The sequence below is a fragment of the Lucilia cuprina genome, chromosome 2, assembly GCF_022045245.1.
Source record: "Lucilia cuprina isolate Lc7/37 chromosome 2, ASM2204524v1, whole genome shotgun sequence".
In the NCBI taxonomy this organism is placed as follows: domain Eukaryota; kingdom Metazoa; phylum Arthropoda; class Insecta; order Diptera; family Calliphoridae; genus Lucilia; species Lucilia cuprina.
Window position 1 is genome coordinate 55,455,594 of NC_060950.1, and position 15,943 is coordinate 55,471,536.

The 15,943-nt window shown below is 32.1% G+C and overlaps 3 protein-coding genes across 4 annotated transcripts; 1 reads left to right on the plus strand and 2 right to left on the minus strand.

The window, feature by feature from the left end:
• The first annotated feature begins 234 nt into the window (after positions 1 to 234).
• On the plus strand, positions 235 to 4,783 carry LOC111688071 (FAST kinase domain-containing protein 1, mitochondrial). The gene is made up of 9 exons (XM_023450562.2): positions 235 to 744; positions 1,260 to 2,587; positions 2,642 to 2,790; positions 2,849 to 3,128; positions 3,186 to 3,336; positions 3,410 to 3,533; positions 3,597 to 3,706; positions 4,189 to 4,271; positions 4,332 to 4,783. The coding sequence occupies exons 1-9, from the start codon at positions 352 to 354 to the stop codon at positions 4,537 to 4,539; spliced, it is 2,826 nt and encodes a 941-aa protein (XP_023306330.2). The 5' UTR covers positions 235 to 351; the 3' UTR covers positions 4,540 to 4,783.
• Positions 4,672 to 10,325, minus strand: LOC111688070 (phosphoribosylformylglycinamidine synthase). 2 transcript variants are annotated; one of them, XM_023450561.2, is made up of 9 exons: positions 10,265 to 10,325; positions 9,827 to 10,043; positions 9,596 to 9,723; positions 8,182 to 9,101; positions 8,038 to 8,117; positions 7,714 to 7,974; positions 7,427 to 7,641; positions 5,567 to 7,364; positions 4,672 to 5,499 (listed from the first exon to the last, which is right to left on the minus strand). In XM_023450561.2, the coding sequence occupies exons 3-9, from the start codon at positions 9,671 to 9,673 to the stop codon at positions 4,799 to 4,801; spliced, it is 4,053 nt and encodes a 1,350-aa protein (XP_023306329.2). In that variant the 5' UTR covers positions 9,674 to 9,723; positions 9,827 to 10,043; positions 10,265 to 10,325; the 3' UTR covers positions 4,672 to 4,798. The 2 variants fall into 2 exon arrangements, with proteins under 2 accessions (XP_023306329.2, XP_023306328.2); XM_023450560.2 differs by having other exon boundaries at positions 9,811 to 10,043.
• Positions 10,326 to 13,755: 3,430 nt separating this feature from the next.
• Positions 13,756 to 15,373, minus strand: LOC111688064 (protein slowmo). The gene is made up of 2 exons (XM_023450555.2): positions 15,220 to 15,373; positions 13,756 to 15,099 (listed from the first exon to the last, which is right to left on the minus strand). Exon 2 carries the CDS (start codon positions 14,967 to 14,969, stop codon positions 14,322 to 14,324), a length of 648 nt encoding a protein of 215 aa, XP_023306323.1. The 5' UTR covers positions 14,970 to 15,099; positions 15,220 to 15,373; the 3' UTR covers positions 13,756 to 14,321.
• Between the last annotated feature and the right edge of the window lie 570 nt (positions 15,374 to 15,943).

Here is a 15,943-nt window from a genome sequence, read left to right on the forward strand (position 1 = left end):
AATTAATACAGTTTTTGAAAAATTCTAACAAGATATTAAATATATAATAGATAGAAGAACAAAACAATTAAATTGTTATATTTTTTAATCCAAAAGAGTTAATAAAACTATTTCTCTTAAGTTAAAAATACATAAAAATAATTGGTGTTTACTTTCTGCCAAAAACCCTGTATTTTAACCATCTGGCAGCAATACCAACTAACGTCATAAGTGATTTTCTCACAGCTGATCAATGTTTTTGTAAATAAAGAAAAAAACCGAAGAGTAGCCAAAAAAATGTGGATTTTTTGAAGCGCAATTATTTATTGCAAATTTTTTAACAATTACTGAATTAAAGCGTTAATAACGAAAATGTATACAACATTATTGGCAAAACAGCAATTTAAATTAATTGTGGGATTATGGCAAAAACAACAATTACAACTAATAACGGCAAGTTTTATAAACAACAGTGCAAATGTAACCACCGGTCAGAGTATTAGACAATATGCAGCAACAACTGCACAATACTTCACAAGGAATGTGGGTGCATGTAATGACAGCAAAAGATTATATAGTGATGATGCTAAACAGGGAGGAAGTAAGGATAAACAATTGGATATGTCGGAAGTGGAAGATGAAACAAGTTTAAATGGCTCGGAAGAAGTGGATACATTTACACAAAATTATAATTTAAAACAATTGCTGTATGCAGAAGAAGATGATATAATGAACAAATTGAATTCATGCGGCAGTATTGAAGAGGTAAGAGAGTGAAGATGATTCAGGGACCCATCGTAGTATTGAGCTTATTGAAATGTATTTAAATGTTTATTCCTCTTGGACACATGTTTTAAGTAATTTGTTTTATTAATATTTTGAATCAACTTTTAAAATAGTTATCAATTTAGTGTTATTTTTAAAATATTTATTATTAAACATTATCAAAGGAATAATTCGTACTTAATTAGTTTCTTGTTTATGTTAAACTTGCTAATTCGTAAGTGTGTATTAGCGATATAAAGATAATAATTTTAATTAAAAAGTATTATAAAGTTCTGATTCATTTCGCAAAATTATACCTTAAGAAATAAAACAAAATATTGTAATGTGTATGAACTAGAAGTTGGTAGTAGTTAGAAGTATTCCATATAATTTAAATAATAAATAAAACGCGTAAATATCGTGGTTATCTACCAGGAGTGTAGATATGTTTAAATAAATCTTATCCTATCCTTATTTCTAATTAGTTAAAAGCTGCTTCCTTTTTCTTTCTACAGCTAAAAAGTATTCTTGAATCTGAAAAACTCCATTTGCACAAAGAACACATAGTACAATCCGTGATTTTGCTATGGATGTTTAATAGACAAACTAATTCCGGCACTTATCAGCAAGAACAATCAAAAGAACAAAATTTTATGGAATATCTGTTGTCCATGCTCAGCGAATATGTAGTACAATTAAATGCAAATGAATTAAGCACTTGCTATTTATATTTACGTAAAATGGGTGTGAAAAATACGGATCCAGTATTAGAACAATTACTAATAAAAGCTCTCAATGAAGTAGAAAGTTCAGAAGATATTATAAGCCTACCCACACTGTCTCGCCTAGTAGTGGGCATTAACTCCGGTAGGGATTTCTTTACTCCCATGTTATGCGCTAATTTTATGAGGCATTTACAACAACACGTAGAATTGTGTAACAGTGAAGAACAGGCTCGCATGATTGCCATATGCATGTTTAACTTACAAATCTTAATTACCGATGAAATGATTGAGTTATATAAGAGTAAAGTATCTGATTTAATACAATCAGGACAAATTTCCAGCACTACACCAAAGACTGTTATAAAAATTTTAAATCTATTAAATATGATGGTATGGTCTCATAAACATGAGCCCCTGATACGAAAGTTACTGTTAACTCTACAAACTGGTATTAAACAATTAGATGCAAATGATTTAAAAAATGTTTGTCGCATCTATCAATATCACATGGAACCGGCTGCTTTACATGAACCCTTAGCGGAAGCTGTGGAAGATTTATTGAGTAAACAAATGACTCCCGAAACTTTGGCTTGTTTTGTACCCTTTGCCCAGCCTCATCGTAGGGAGACTTTGATAAATGCCTTCAAAGCTTTAATATCAACTCCTGAATCTTGGCAATTAAACAATTCTACCGGTCATCTTTTCACCACCTTAAGAGGTTTAAAAATATCAGACAATAAAATATGTAATACCTATTGGAATGGGGTTGTGGCCCAGCTAGAGACTATACCCGAAGAGGAAACACATTTACGTTTCTTACGACACTGTCATCGTTATATGAATTTCAATAATAATCTGGGTGGCACCTATAGACACACCGTATTGGAAAAGAAATTAACTCAAATGTGTATGAGATATATTGAACATGATTTAGCCGGTAGAATACCACAGAAATTTGCTCGTTTGGCCTCGTTTGTTTTGGCTTATGGTCATACACCGTATAGTTGGAAAAAATATCCGAATATTTTGTTATCAAAAATTATAACAATGGGTGATCAATTTACGCCAACCGATTGTTTTCTTATTAGTCGGGGTTTGCAGATTTCACTGGAAATGAGGTAATTTTAAAAGAGTTTATAAAATATAAGTTGTTTAACTCTCATCTTATTCAGATATCGTTATCAATTACCGCAATTAGTGGGCATGCAATTGTCCACCATTGATAGCGTCTTAACCGCCTGCATAGAAAAGCATTTAAATGATGAACAACTAACCGTAACCGATTTAAATATGTTAGTACGTACCTTAAGTAATCGGAGAAGTAAGTTGAAAAGTTTAATCCAAAATTCTGTCAATATTTTACTACTTTCTACTTACAGGCCTTAAGAATAGTGTAATTTATCACAAAACCCTGCAAAAGTACAAAGAAATTCAATGTCAAGACCTTAATTCACGCATCATTAAAGATATGTCCTATAATTTCCTAGCCACTAATTATGTAGTGCCTGAAATTCTCGAAAATATGTTCACATATCTAGAGACAAATCATGAACATATTGCAGGTGAAACGGTGGAAAAACTTTTGACTTGTACCTATAATTTAGGCTATACACCACAGTCCTATGATGCTTTGCATTATGCGGGCGTGATACTATTAAGGTGGGTTAAAAAGTAAACTAAAAGTAAAGGATAATGTGTATTGTATTCCTTTTGCAGAGATTTTAATTATATGAGTGGTTTGGCGTTGGTTCAAGCCTGTTTAGCTTTATGTTTTTATAAAACTATACCCGAAGAACTTATAAATAAAGTATTCTGTGTTAAATTTATACAAAGAGTCGAGGAAGAAATTCAAATGTGTTATTCTAAGGTAATTGGAAAAAGACTTTTTTTAGTTTTAATATAGTTATTACTGCATGTACATATTTGTCTCTTCCTTAAAGGCCACTTACCCCGAACGTGTACTTAATATTGTTATGCAATTGAATCGCAGTGTTTGCTTAGATTTTCCCGAGGCTAATGTTCCTTGGTTCCAACAAAATTTCATTGAGGCACAAATTAGCAAAAGTATGTTTTTTATCTCATTATATAATTAGCTATATTTTATTAAATTGATTGTTATATTTGTAGAAACTCCCATGGAAACCCGTTTTAGTCGAGATGTTAAAGGTTTATTGACAGCTTTACTTAAAAATGAGTCTTATATAAGATGTAATCATACGACACCCTATGGTTATCAGGTAAGAAAAAGAAACTATTAACAAAACCTTGTCAAGTGCATGCATAAGGCTCCAAACTCGATCTGTTACCAGGACGCGAAAAATCAAAGATAGATAGATAGATAGATAGATAGATAGATAGATAGATAGATAGATAGATAGATAGATAGATAGATAGATAGATAGATAGATAGATAGATAGATAGATAGATAGATAGATAGATAGATAGATAGATAGATAGATAGATAGATAGATAGATAGATAGATAGATAGATAGATAGATAGATAGATAGATAGATAGATAGATAGATAGATAGATAGATAGAGTAGATATATACTAGATAGATAGATCAAAATATTTTTGAAATAAATCTAACATTTCTAAAGGATTATTTGAGTTAAACTTTGAAATTACTTTGTTAACAGACGTATTACTGAACGACCGATTTAAGTCTATTAAGACTAGAACTGCTAAAAATTAAAAATATCTTTTTCACTTCAGATTGATTTTGTTATAAATTTCGACAAAAATAAAAATCCCATAAATGCACCCGTTGAAACGACCATGTTGGATCGTATAACAAAGTAAGTTAACCTGACCTTTAAATACCAAAATTTTAAGAATACTTTCGAATTCATTTACAGAGTTGCAATACTATTACTTAAGCTCGATTCGTTTTGTGAAAATGACTTAAACGCACTAAGAGGACCAGAGTCTATGAAAATTAAGCATTTAGAAATGATGGGCTATAAAGTGCTGCATATAAATGAACATGATTGGAATTCCAAATATATGAATGTACCTGGCGCTAAGCAAAACTATCTAAAATGTCTGCTGCAAATATCCAATTAAGCAGAGAAGAGGGACATAAGACTACAATAATTAAAAATATTAATAAAACAATAGTTAATAATAAAACCTCTATTTCTTATTTGTATATAAATGTAATTAGTTGCAATTAATATAAATTTCCTATGAAAATACTTTTTTTGTAATGTTAAAAATAATTAGAATTTATTTATTGTTGTTTTTTATAATATAAAACGTTTAGTATACAATTAATTGTGGAAAATAAATGCAATAATTTTGTTTTAAAGAAATATTTATATTTTTACAACGATTCTGTACACCATTCATAGGCAGTATTGAACATAATTTGCCAGGGACTGGCTTGAGATTTACAATTGAAACCAGGCGAAAGATAAGGCCATTGATGAGTAGCAAAACAACGTTCAGGATGTGGCATTAAAGCCAAATGACGACCATCTTGTGAGCAAAGACCAGCAATACCCTCAGTACTGCCATTTGGATTCATGGGATAAACTTCTGTAGCTTTGCCATTATCATCTACATAATGTAAGGCCACACATTTTTGTGATTTCAAGTTATCTAATATCTTCTGATTGCGGAATGAGAAGCGGCCTTCACCATGAGCCACCCAACAGCCCAAAGTTGAACCGGTCAATTTACTCAACATCATAGCTTTGCTGTCAGCAATGCGTAGCGAAGACCAGCGGCATTCAAAACGTTCGGATTTATTGTGTAAAAGAGCAACATCTGGTTGATTGATTATCTGTGCATCGGTTTGCTCGTTAGCAGCACCCACCCAGCCAATTAAACTCATCAATTGACAGCCATTACAAATACCCAAAGAGAAGGTATCTTGACGTTTCTTAAAGGCCTGGAATTGAGGCACCAGCAATTCACTGAACATAATATTGGCAGCCCAACCCTTGGCAGATCCCAAGGTATCAGCATAACTGAAACCACCGGGGAAAATAAGACCACGATAACGATCCAAAGTGGTTTCACCTGAAAACAAAAGAAAAACGCAATTACATTTTCTAAACTGTTAAAAACTAACACAAAATATAAGTACCACTTAATAAATCCGACATGGTAACATCATGAACCACAAAATTGGCCTTAAGCAAACAAGCCATCATTTCACGATCACTGTTAACACCTTCTTCTCTTAAAACAGCTACGGGCACAGAGCAAGCAGCACGTTTCACCACCAATTCTGCACCTAAGTCCACAGTACAGTTGTATTTGGGACCAGTACGGTAATCCAAAGTGTTATACTCTTCAATGACACAGTCGGCATTAGCTTGCAATTTCTCCAATTCAAAACTAATACGTTCCCATTGTTTGTACAGGGACTTAACGGAATTTTGTACCAAAGTTTTACCATTGCAGGCAATTTGTATGTTAGATTCCAGACCATAAGACTTGGTAGAGCCAATCAAATGGTTAGGAACACCAGCCTGGGTAAAGGCATTTAGTACTTCCTTAACATTGGCGGTAGCAACTTCCAAAACCCAACCACATTCCTCAGCATAAAGAACAGCCAATTCGGGCATATTTTTACAGGAATTGTCCACATTTTGTGCAGAAATCTTAGACAAAACACTGGTTAAGTCTACTTCAAGGCCACTAAGACCAGCTAAAGCCATTTCCAAAACACACACCATTAAACCACCCTCACTAATGTCATGACCAGCCAAAAGTTTGCCTTCGGACAAGAGTTTTTGTGTAACATTAAAAGCTTGTACCAAAACTTCACTTTCTTTGAGATTGGGACATTCATTGCCTTGTTGGCTAAAGACTTGAGCCAAAGCACTGCCACCCAAACGGAATTTATTTTCAATATTCACCCAAATCAAGGAGGTTTCCAAGCCATTCAAAGGACCTTTAAGATCGGGCGTGACTTTAACATTTACATCAGGACAAGGGGCATAAGTAGATATAACCAAAGTGCCAGGAGATTTAATAGTCTTGCCACCAACTTTAGCTGCCATGGATAAAGAATCTTTGCCACCATCTACAGCAATTCTAAGCTCCTTCATGATTTGACACATTTCCACACAGGCATCATACATGCGAGCGCCTTCGCCTGGCAACTTAGCGGCCCACATCCAATTACCAGAACACTTAACATCAGCCAATTCACTGATCTTAACAAACACCAAATTCGATAAAGCCTCAGCCACACTCATGCGGGCCATGGCACCCGCATCTAAAAGACCCTTAATAGGTTGTGTGCCTATAGACGTAGCAATACCTTCAGTGCTAAAATGAGACACTGTTACTAAGCCAAAATCAGCCAATGGTGTATGCAAGGGACCCACACATTGTTGTTGAGCTATTAAGCCGGTAACACAACGATCGACCTTGTTGGTTAAATAACGTTTGCTGCCCACTGAGACCAAGCTTAGCACCTGTTCCAAACTCTTGTTATAATCAAAATTACTTTCGAATTGCAAAGGCAATAGATTATTGTTCAAACGTTGCAACTGATATTCACGCTTGGGCATTTCACCTAAAACATGTTTCAATTCCAAATCAAAAGGTACTGGCCCCATAGCAGTGACCTCATTGTCAGCACTTAAAGCCTTTTCAAAATCAGCCTCACTTTCAACTAACGTAACACGACCATCTCCCGTTACCACACCCACAAAACTAATGGGACAACGTTCTCTTTCACAAATTCTCTCCAATAAGGCACGATCTTCAGGTTTGCAAAGAATGGCATCGTTTTCTTGATACTCAGCACCCCATAATTCCAAAGCATTTATAGTTGGATCACCCAGTTGGAATTCCTTGGAGAATATAATAGCACCAGCAAAGCCAGGCTCAACCAATTCTTTCAAAACATTGCCATTACCACCAGCACCCTGTAAAAATTAAGAAAAAGTTATTTTCATATTAATAACAAATTATGGATATTTAAACATACTTGATCATGTATAGCCAAAATGGGATTTTTATCACCCATTTCTATGCAAGCTCTGACCACACGATTCAATTTATTTTCCATTTCAGCGTCACCACGTTGCACAGCATTGAAATCTAAAGAAGAGTCATTGGAACCTTGTACCTCCACAGAGCTGGCAGCACCACCGCCCACCCCGATACGATAAACTGGACCACCGATTTTTGCCAGTAAATTACCTGAAAAATTAATTTGAAAATTTCATTAAATATTTTCTTTAAAAACAAAGTTTTATAGATTTCAAAACTTACCTCTTTTAGGATCAATTTTCTGACGCATAGTAGACTCCATAGTACCCATACCACCACTGAACATTATAGGTTTAACATATTCATCACGTTCGCCCTGTGCATTAGTCAAACCATATGAATTAACGAAACCGGTAATAACGGGTTCACCAAATTTGTTGCCATAATCCGAAGCACCATTACTAGCTTCAATAAGAACCTTCAAAGGTTTGGCGAAAGACGAGGGATATTCATAGTTGGCATTTTCATAGGATTGAGGAAAACCTAAAGAAAATTAATAGATAAATACAAAATTTTCCAAAAAAGTTGAAAATATTCAACACTTACCAGGTATATTCAAAGAACCCACACAATAACCAGCTGTACCAGCAATTGGTATGCCACCACGTCCCACACCTTGAACATCTCTAGAAAATTGTATGCATAATTATTAATTTAATTTCGATTTTATTGTTTAAACTTGCTTCTTACCTCAAACGTCCACCTGTACCAGTTGTAGCACCACTGAAAGGAGCCACAGCTGTGGGCATATTATGTGTTTCGGCAGTATAAATCAAATCTGAATCCACAGTTTGCAATGAAACCATACCAGGACCATCGAATACCTGAGGTCTAATAGTGACATGCTTAAAACCACGTATCGCACTGCTGTTATCACTAAATTTAATGGTGTTATTGGCGTTGGTATTCTTTTGTGTATCCATAATCATGCGTATCAAAGATTGAGGCTGTTCGACACCATCCACAATCATTTTACCACGGAAGAACCAATGTCTAGAATGCTCACTATTACTCTGAGCGCAATCAAATAATTCCACGGTGGTGGGATTACGTTTGAGTACATTCTTAAAAAGATTTGTATAATAGTCCAAATCCCAGTCACCAAAAGCTAGACCAAGTTTAGCGTTAACTTCCTCTAAAGCTTTGCGACCTTCTTCCAAAACTGGTACTTTATACCAGGACTCTTGAGATTGTGGTAATTGTTCGTTAAAACTATTGACGGGTAAATTTTCCTTAGTATAAGGACATTCAGTCATGCGGTCACTGAGCAAATCAACAAGTTTTTCAAGATTAGGTTTATCACCCGAATAGCCAATGAGATAACGATCAGAGGCTTCAACACGAGTGACTTGGCTGAGACCGACATTTTGGCAAATGTTAACACAATTGGTAGAAAATGCGGTGGAGAAATTGAAACGTGGTCCAATTTCTACTAAGAATAGTTCTGTCTTTTCACCGGGTAATGTAGATTTCTCATACAAACTGCTTTCATCGCCTTGTGGATGTTTGAGCAACCATTTCAATAAACTCTTAGCTTTAGGTTCGATGACTGTTGTTGTCTCAACATGATAACATTTTTCCACTTGCAGTGAGTTAATATTAGGAAATGCCTAAATAATGCAATTAAAATTTTAATATAATTGTAAGAATATTCAACATTGGAGATTTTTCAATATATTGAAAAATATCAATTTATTTATTAATCAATCAAGCTATCTATCTATCTATCTATCTATCTATCTATTAATCTACTATATATCTATCTATCTATCTATCTATCTATTTTTCTATCTATTTATCTATCTATCTATCTATCTATCTATCTATCTATCTATCTATCTATCTATCTATCTATCTATCTGTCTATCTATCTATCTATCTATCTATCTATCTATCTATCTATCTATTTATCTATCTATCTATTTATCTATTTATCTATTTATCTATCTATCTATCTATCTATCTATCTATCAATCAATCAATCAATCAATCAATCTATCTATCTATCTATCTATCTATCCATCTATCTATCTATTTAACTATCTATTTATCTATCTATCTAATTGTCTAATAATCCAACGTAGTTTTTTGTAATAATACTCACATTTTTTAATTGTTTCAACACCTTTGCACGGTGAGCTTCTTCCCAAGCTTCCTTTGAATAAAAACGTAAAATTGCCATGATTTTAAATCGAGTAAATTACACGCACTAACGATCCAAATCAATGAAAGCTAAAAATTGAAATGATTAAAATTACTAAAAGACGATCACCAGTTGAAATTGTGAGATCAATAACAACAACATGTCTCAACACTTACACACAACAACACTTACAGTTTTCTATAAATGTTGTTTTCTTTTAATTTTTTTTTAAATTTCCTCTGGGGGGGTTATCACTTGATGAAGGCAAATCAACCTTATTACAGACGTATAGAAAATGGTTTTTAGGGGCAGGAAGGAGACAAGGAGGTTCGGGATTTAGTGAGGTATTTAAAACAAAACTGATTTTACTGCAAATAAACTCTGTTTATACCAGCAATCACCAACAGCACTGTTTTAAAAAAATAATTGATAAGAAAAAAAGCACATTATTTTTACATTTCATTTATTTCCATTCAATAATAATTTTGTTTTCAATATTTGTACGTATTAGGTTTCCTTAATAAATCTATAAAGTTGATGCAATTTTTTATTATTATATTGTAACACAGTCTATTTAATTTTATATTATTAAATAAATTTATTTAAGTTTTTAATTTAATTCCTACGCACAATTTGAACTTGTTGCTCGATAACTTGCCTACACGTGTCTGCGAATAGTCTTACGGCCGCAGATTTACTTAGTGCGTTAATTTAGTGAATGGTTAATAACAGAGTGTTCAGTCAGTGTTTACACTTTTAATAGCTCTCATTGTATGTTAACATGCCGGTGATATTGTCAAGGCGGATTTAATAAGGTGGAGTCATTTCAACATCTGATAATATTATATGTGGGGTCTTCTTAAAAAGAAAGTATGTATGTATATATGTATTAATGTATATATGTATTTATGTACTTATGTATGTATGTATGTATTTATGTATGTATGTATGTGTGTATGCCCTCTTCTCACAAAGGGAATAAGTTATAATAAATACTTAATACTGGCCTTCGGTATGTTAGTGGTTAGTGTTCTAGTTTGGTAGACCGGAGGTGGTGAGTTCGATTCCCACCCGTGGCACTGGTTAGGGAGCGCACAACAGGCCCAATAGAGGCCTAGTTGTATTTCTTCAGTTTTGATGTGTATACATCCTTCTTTCAAACTAACTAATACTTACTTAAAATACTTTTTCTTTGCTGTTACCGAAATAGACCAAAATTAGTTAAAAATTTATAATATTAGAATTATGCTTCTGCTTTGCCGTGAAGGGGGACGATGACCATACGTCCGTTGTAGTCAAGCAGACACCAGCGAGTTTCTGGTGGGAATCGAATCTACAAACCTACCAACTAGCCTAATGGCACCGTTTCAATGTACTTACAAATTTTCTCATTATTTCAGATTTATACACAATTTAACACAAATTAAATTCTAAGAAGGAAAAATACATTAACAGCTCTGCATTATAATAATATATAGTAGCATGCTATAATTTACTTTTGAATATGTACGGTATTAGCACAACATATGTATGTATATGTAATTTGTATACCATGTGATTTGTTTGGATGTCATATACATATATACATATATACATATATACGTATAATATATGTACATATGCATGCATACATATTTTCAAGTTCAAAATTTAATGACAAAACCAAAAAAAAAAATTCACATCCAAACACACTCGTTGATTAGAAATCTAAAGCACAACAAAAACAACTTGTAAATAAACAACTAAATAGTTGATGACGTTTCAAAGAGATTGTAAACAAAGAATAAATAAACAAAAAAATGTTCGAAATATTATTCACTAACACGAGTAAATATTTATTTACCTTTTATGAGAAAAAATGCAAAGACATTAGTTTCTAGGCAGAAAGAATTTCAAGAATAAATGTATTCATACTCATGATAGCGCTTTCCCACTTATCAATTCTAAAGTAATTTTGATTGAAATAAAAGTGATACAAATTGAGAATAAACTTTTTTTCAGCATGATATGGGGAAACAATCGTTCGATATTAGAAAACAACCGTGCATATATATCTTAAGGTTGACAACCTTTTGGTAGATAAATAAATATATAGATAGATAGATAGATAGATAGATAGATAGATAGATAGATAGATAGATAGATAGATAGATAGATAGATAGATAGATAGATAGATAGATAGATAGATAGATAGATAGATAGATAGATAGATAGATAGATAGATAGATAGATAGATAGATAGATAGATAGATAGATAGATAGATAGATAGATAGATAGATAGATAGATAGATAGATAGATAGATAGATAGATAGATAGATAGATAGATAGATAGATAGATAGATAGATAGATAGATGGATAGATATATTCATTAATACAAACCAGATCTTAATAATTTCTTATTTTCAGAAGTTTCCAAACAACAAATAACGACAAATTTTTGAATTCATAAATACACATGATTCGCATTAATTAAATAATCCTCCTTTCTGAGGCAGTGTAAATTTTTAATGCAAATATTTCTTTATAAATGAAAATATAATTTGATTTTTGGAATATGTTTATACAATATACGTTATATTTAAAATGCGTATGTATGTATAATAATAGACATGTACATAAGTGTGTATATCTTATCATATGCAATTATTCGTACCCCTTATCTGTACGTTATATACATATGCATATATAAGTAATGTATAAGGTTCAAAAATTTTATTTTTGCTAGACAACTGACGACAAATGTGTAAATATATATTGTTTTTTTTTTTAAGCAATAATAAATTGTTAATAACGTTAAAATGCATTCATTGTTTTAAGCATTTTGTTAAAACATTTGATTAGTTGAAGGATGATGCAACATCTGCGCATAAAGTGAAAATATAGTCACTTGCTAGTATCAATTCTAATTTAAAACAGATCAACTTTTTTTAATGGCTAAAATTAGTTTTCAATTGAAAAAATAACGAAAAAATGTTTTGCGTATCTTTTTTTTTTAATTTAATTTTACATTTAAGTTATAAAATAATAGAAAATTACGCTGTTGATAAATATTTCTAGTATTTAAAAAAAATTTCTTTAAAATTAAAATATTTATTTAAATTTTCAAATAATTTTAAAGTTTTATAAAAAAACTTTAAAATGCGAGAAAGTGGTAAAAACTTCAGTTGCAATTGTTTTTGTTAAAATAAAATTTTGAAATCCATTAACTTAAATTTTTTTCTATAGTAATGACGTATTTTAAATTTGGCATTGCCCATGTATATATATTTATTGTACATTCTTAACTAGTTTTATTTTATTGGACTTTGATCCATACTAATATTCGTCATTAAACAAAATGTGCAAAAAACAACATAAAATAAAATTTAAAAAAATTTTTATGAATATGATTTTTTTAGATAAAAACACACAAACAAGCGTTGGCAACACAATTGGGAAATTGCTTAGAAAATCGGGCTAAAGCCTAAAGACATAAAACAATTTGATTTAAATTAGTTTTTAAAGAAATGAAGCAAGAGGTGGCGAGGACGCTGAACTCAAACACGTGCTATACTTTGTTTATATTGCAATTACTAATTACAAAAAAACATTTGAATTTAAAACAACTTTGTAGTGAAAAAAAAATTCGTTTTTTTGTATAAATCCTTGAGAATAAAAATAATTGCAAAATTTCCTCGAATTAAAAATATATAGAATTTTATTTATTCAATTATTTCTTTGTTTTCTTCATAATAATAAATTATTAAAATTATACTACTACTTCAAATCATACATAATTATTTATTATAACTACACTAACTTGTTTAAGGTAACTTGTTAAGGTAGTTTTTTGTTAAGGGTTTTACATAGAATATTTAAATTTTTCAACTTTATTAGCAAAATTGTAAATTATTTGTAATTTTTTGAACTGTTTTTTTTTTACTTTGTGTAATACAATAAAATTAATTGATGATATATGTATGAAATGACTAATATTAAATAAAACTAAATTACTAATATAATCAAGTCTCTAAAGGGGTAATTGAAATAAGATTTGTTTTATTACAATTGTTTGTTTGTTTGTTTTGATTTTGTATATGCAATTGCAGGTTAAAGAGAAAAAAGAATAATGCCAATATTTTGTATAGATTTTTTTGATAAACAAAATATATATTTTTGTTACAAAATTTACACTCCATCTGATAGATATAATGAAAAACATTCACATAATTGCAGTTTAAACAAAAGGAAATCACTCGAAAATAGAATAAATTATCTTAGTGGAAAAAACGAAACAGGAACTGGAACCACATGACCAAAACGTTAGCTGTTTTCTGTTGTAGTTGTTATTGTTAAAAAGTGAAAAGCACACCTTTCTTATGCCTTATTTTATGTTTCAAAACAATTGCTTAACATTTCATTTAGACCGCCACAAAGTTGGAAAAAAAAGTAACAATTTATTCTATAACATATTTATCATCCTTCCCATAATTGCACGCCAAGGTTCTGCATTATCTTAAGCCTTCCTTTTGAAACAAATTCCTCATTCACTAGCATGTTTTCTAGGACATTGTCAGTCGGTACCACTTGAGCTTTTTGCGACCTAATAGGTATATTTATTATTGTTTTTAATTGCTGTTGTTTTGTGTTTGTTTTTACTTTAATGTTGTTTAATTTGTGGGTTTTTTTTCTAAATTTGTAAACCTAAATGTGCATATGTTTGGCGGCCTGCGCACTTATCTCATCCAAATTCTTTCGTGCACTTTCTGTCATATCATCGATGGACCGTTTTGTATTCAATATCAAATCATCTGTACTTTTGGCAGCAGTTTCGGCAATACCTTTAACTTCGGAATTAATACATCCTATAACCCACTCAAGACCCTGACGTCCTTTGCCCGCATTCATGCTAATGGTGGAGGTGACCATATCTTCCATATAATTACACAGCGGTACACCATGTACAGTAACTGAGGCCTCCTGCTTCAGTAGGGTCTTTGAGGGATCTGTGGGATGGGGTTCATAGTATACAACTTCGTCGACGGAAATGTGACGACAAAATGTTAAATTAATTGTCTTCAAAACCATGGAACGTTTACTGGGATCCACTGTGGAGCGTTCACTGGCCAAACAAGTTTTGGCGGTGCCAATTAGTTTGTGTGTCCATTTGGGTAAACACCATTTGGACTGCACCAGACGGTGTGTGTGTAACACTCCATCGACCACTTTGCGTTCGACTACATCGGTGCCAATGATGGACGGTGTCATGGGATTGGGATATTTACGCCATGCTGCCTGTGTTACCGTCTCCCACGGATGATTGAATGTGTGTTCTGACGTCCAGATTTTCATTATGCAAGATTTGTGTATGTGTGTCTGTAGCGAATCGATTTCCGTGTGTCGTCGTCTTAGAGCAATAGCAGAAAAAAAATTAATCCACTAAAAACTCTGTTTCGTTGGGCTGTGTCCTTAGATCAGCAGCCTAAAGACACAAAATAAAAAGAAAACAAACAAATTTCACAATAAATTTCTCAAAAATAATACTTTTTTTCGTTTTAAAATAAAAAGCAATTATTATAAAATTTTAGAAGCACGTAATAACCTTTGAATATGAACAAGAAAAGGAAAAATACTAGCGATCAGAACCCAGTGCCGAGAAATACTAACGTCGGCAGCGACTAACACTAAATATATCGGCTGCGGCTTAAAATCGAATGTAAGCCCACGTCTATATTAGACAAATATATTTACTAAACTAAACATCAAATTGTTATCATGATAAAAAAATTAGCAGTTACAGGCGGCATTAATTAGAGCTGTAGTGTCGTGACAGTGTTGTCCAAACAATTGTTTAGACATCGTTGTCTTGATAACAAATGTCATTGTATTGTACGATTTGTATACGATTTTTGTTTTTGTGCGTTTAAAATTGATTTTTAACATAAGTTTTAGTAAAATAAGTATTTATTTATAAAATTTGCATATAATATGGAAACAGTTGTTTCCATATTATATGCATATAAAGATGGAAACAGTTGTTTCTCTTTTTTTGTATGTGTTTACATAAAATACACCCCTGTCTAATCAGTATTATAAAAAAAATTAAAAAATACTTTTTAAAAAAACGAAAAAGTGTAAAAATAGTGTAAAGCTTGGACCTTTTCTTTAAGATCTTTTTGGGCACTCCAAGATACTTGGATCTAACTTCGACGAATGCCTGACAGTGGCAAAGAAAGTGCTCCAGAGTTTCACTGTCCTCTCCACATGCTCTACATTCGTCTGAATCCGCACATCCAATTTGTATAGATGTGCACGTGTCCACTCAG

Excerpts from the sequence above, each read along its gene's own strand:
- LOC111688071 (XM_023450562.2), top strand. The coding sequence starts at position 352 with ATGTATACAACATTATTGGCAAAACAGCAATTTAAATTAATTGTGGGA. Across the intron at positions 745-1,259 it reads CATGCGGCAGTATTGAAGAG|CTAAAAAGTATTCTTGAATC; the intron begins GTAAGAGAGTGA and ends TTCTTTCTACAG. Across the intron at positions 4,272-4,331 it reads ATGTTGGATCGTATAACAAA|AGTTGCAATACTATTACTTA; the intron begins GTAAGTTAACCT and ends ATTCATTTACAG.
- LOC111688070 (XM_023450561.2), bottom strand. The coding sequence starts at position 9,673 with ATGGCAATTTTACGTTTTTATTCAAAGGAAGCTTGGGAAGAAGCTCAC. Across the intron at positions 8,118-8,181 it reads GGTACAGGTGGACGTTTGAG|AGATGTTCAAGGTGTGGGAC; the intron begins GTAAGAAGCAAG and ends ACAATTTTCTAG. Across the intron at positions 7,975-8,037 it reads GGGTTCTTTGAATATACCTG|GTTTTCCTCAATCCTATGAA; the intron begins GTAAGTGTTGAA and ends AATTTTCTTTAG.
- LOC111688064 (XM_023450555.2), bottom strand. The coding sequence starts at position 14,969 with ATGAAAATCTGGACGTCAGAACACACATTCAATCATCCGTGGGAGACG.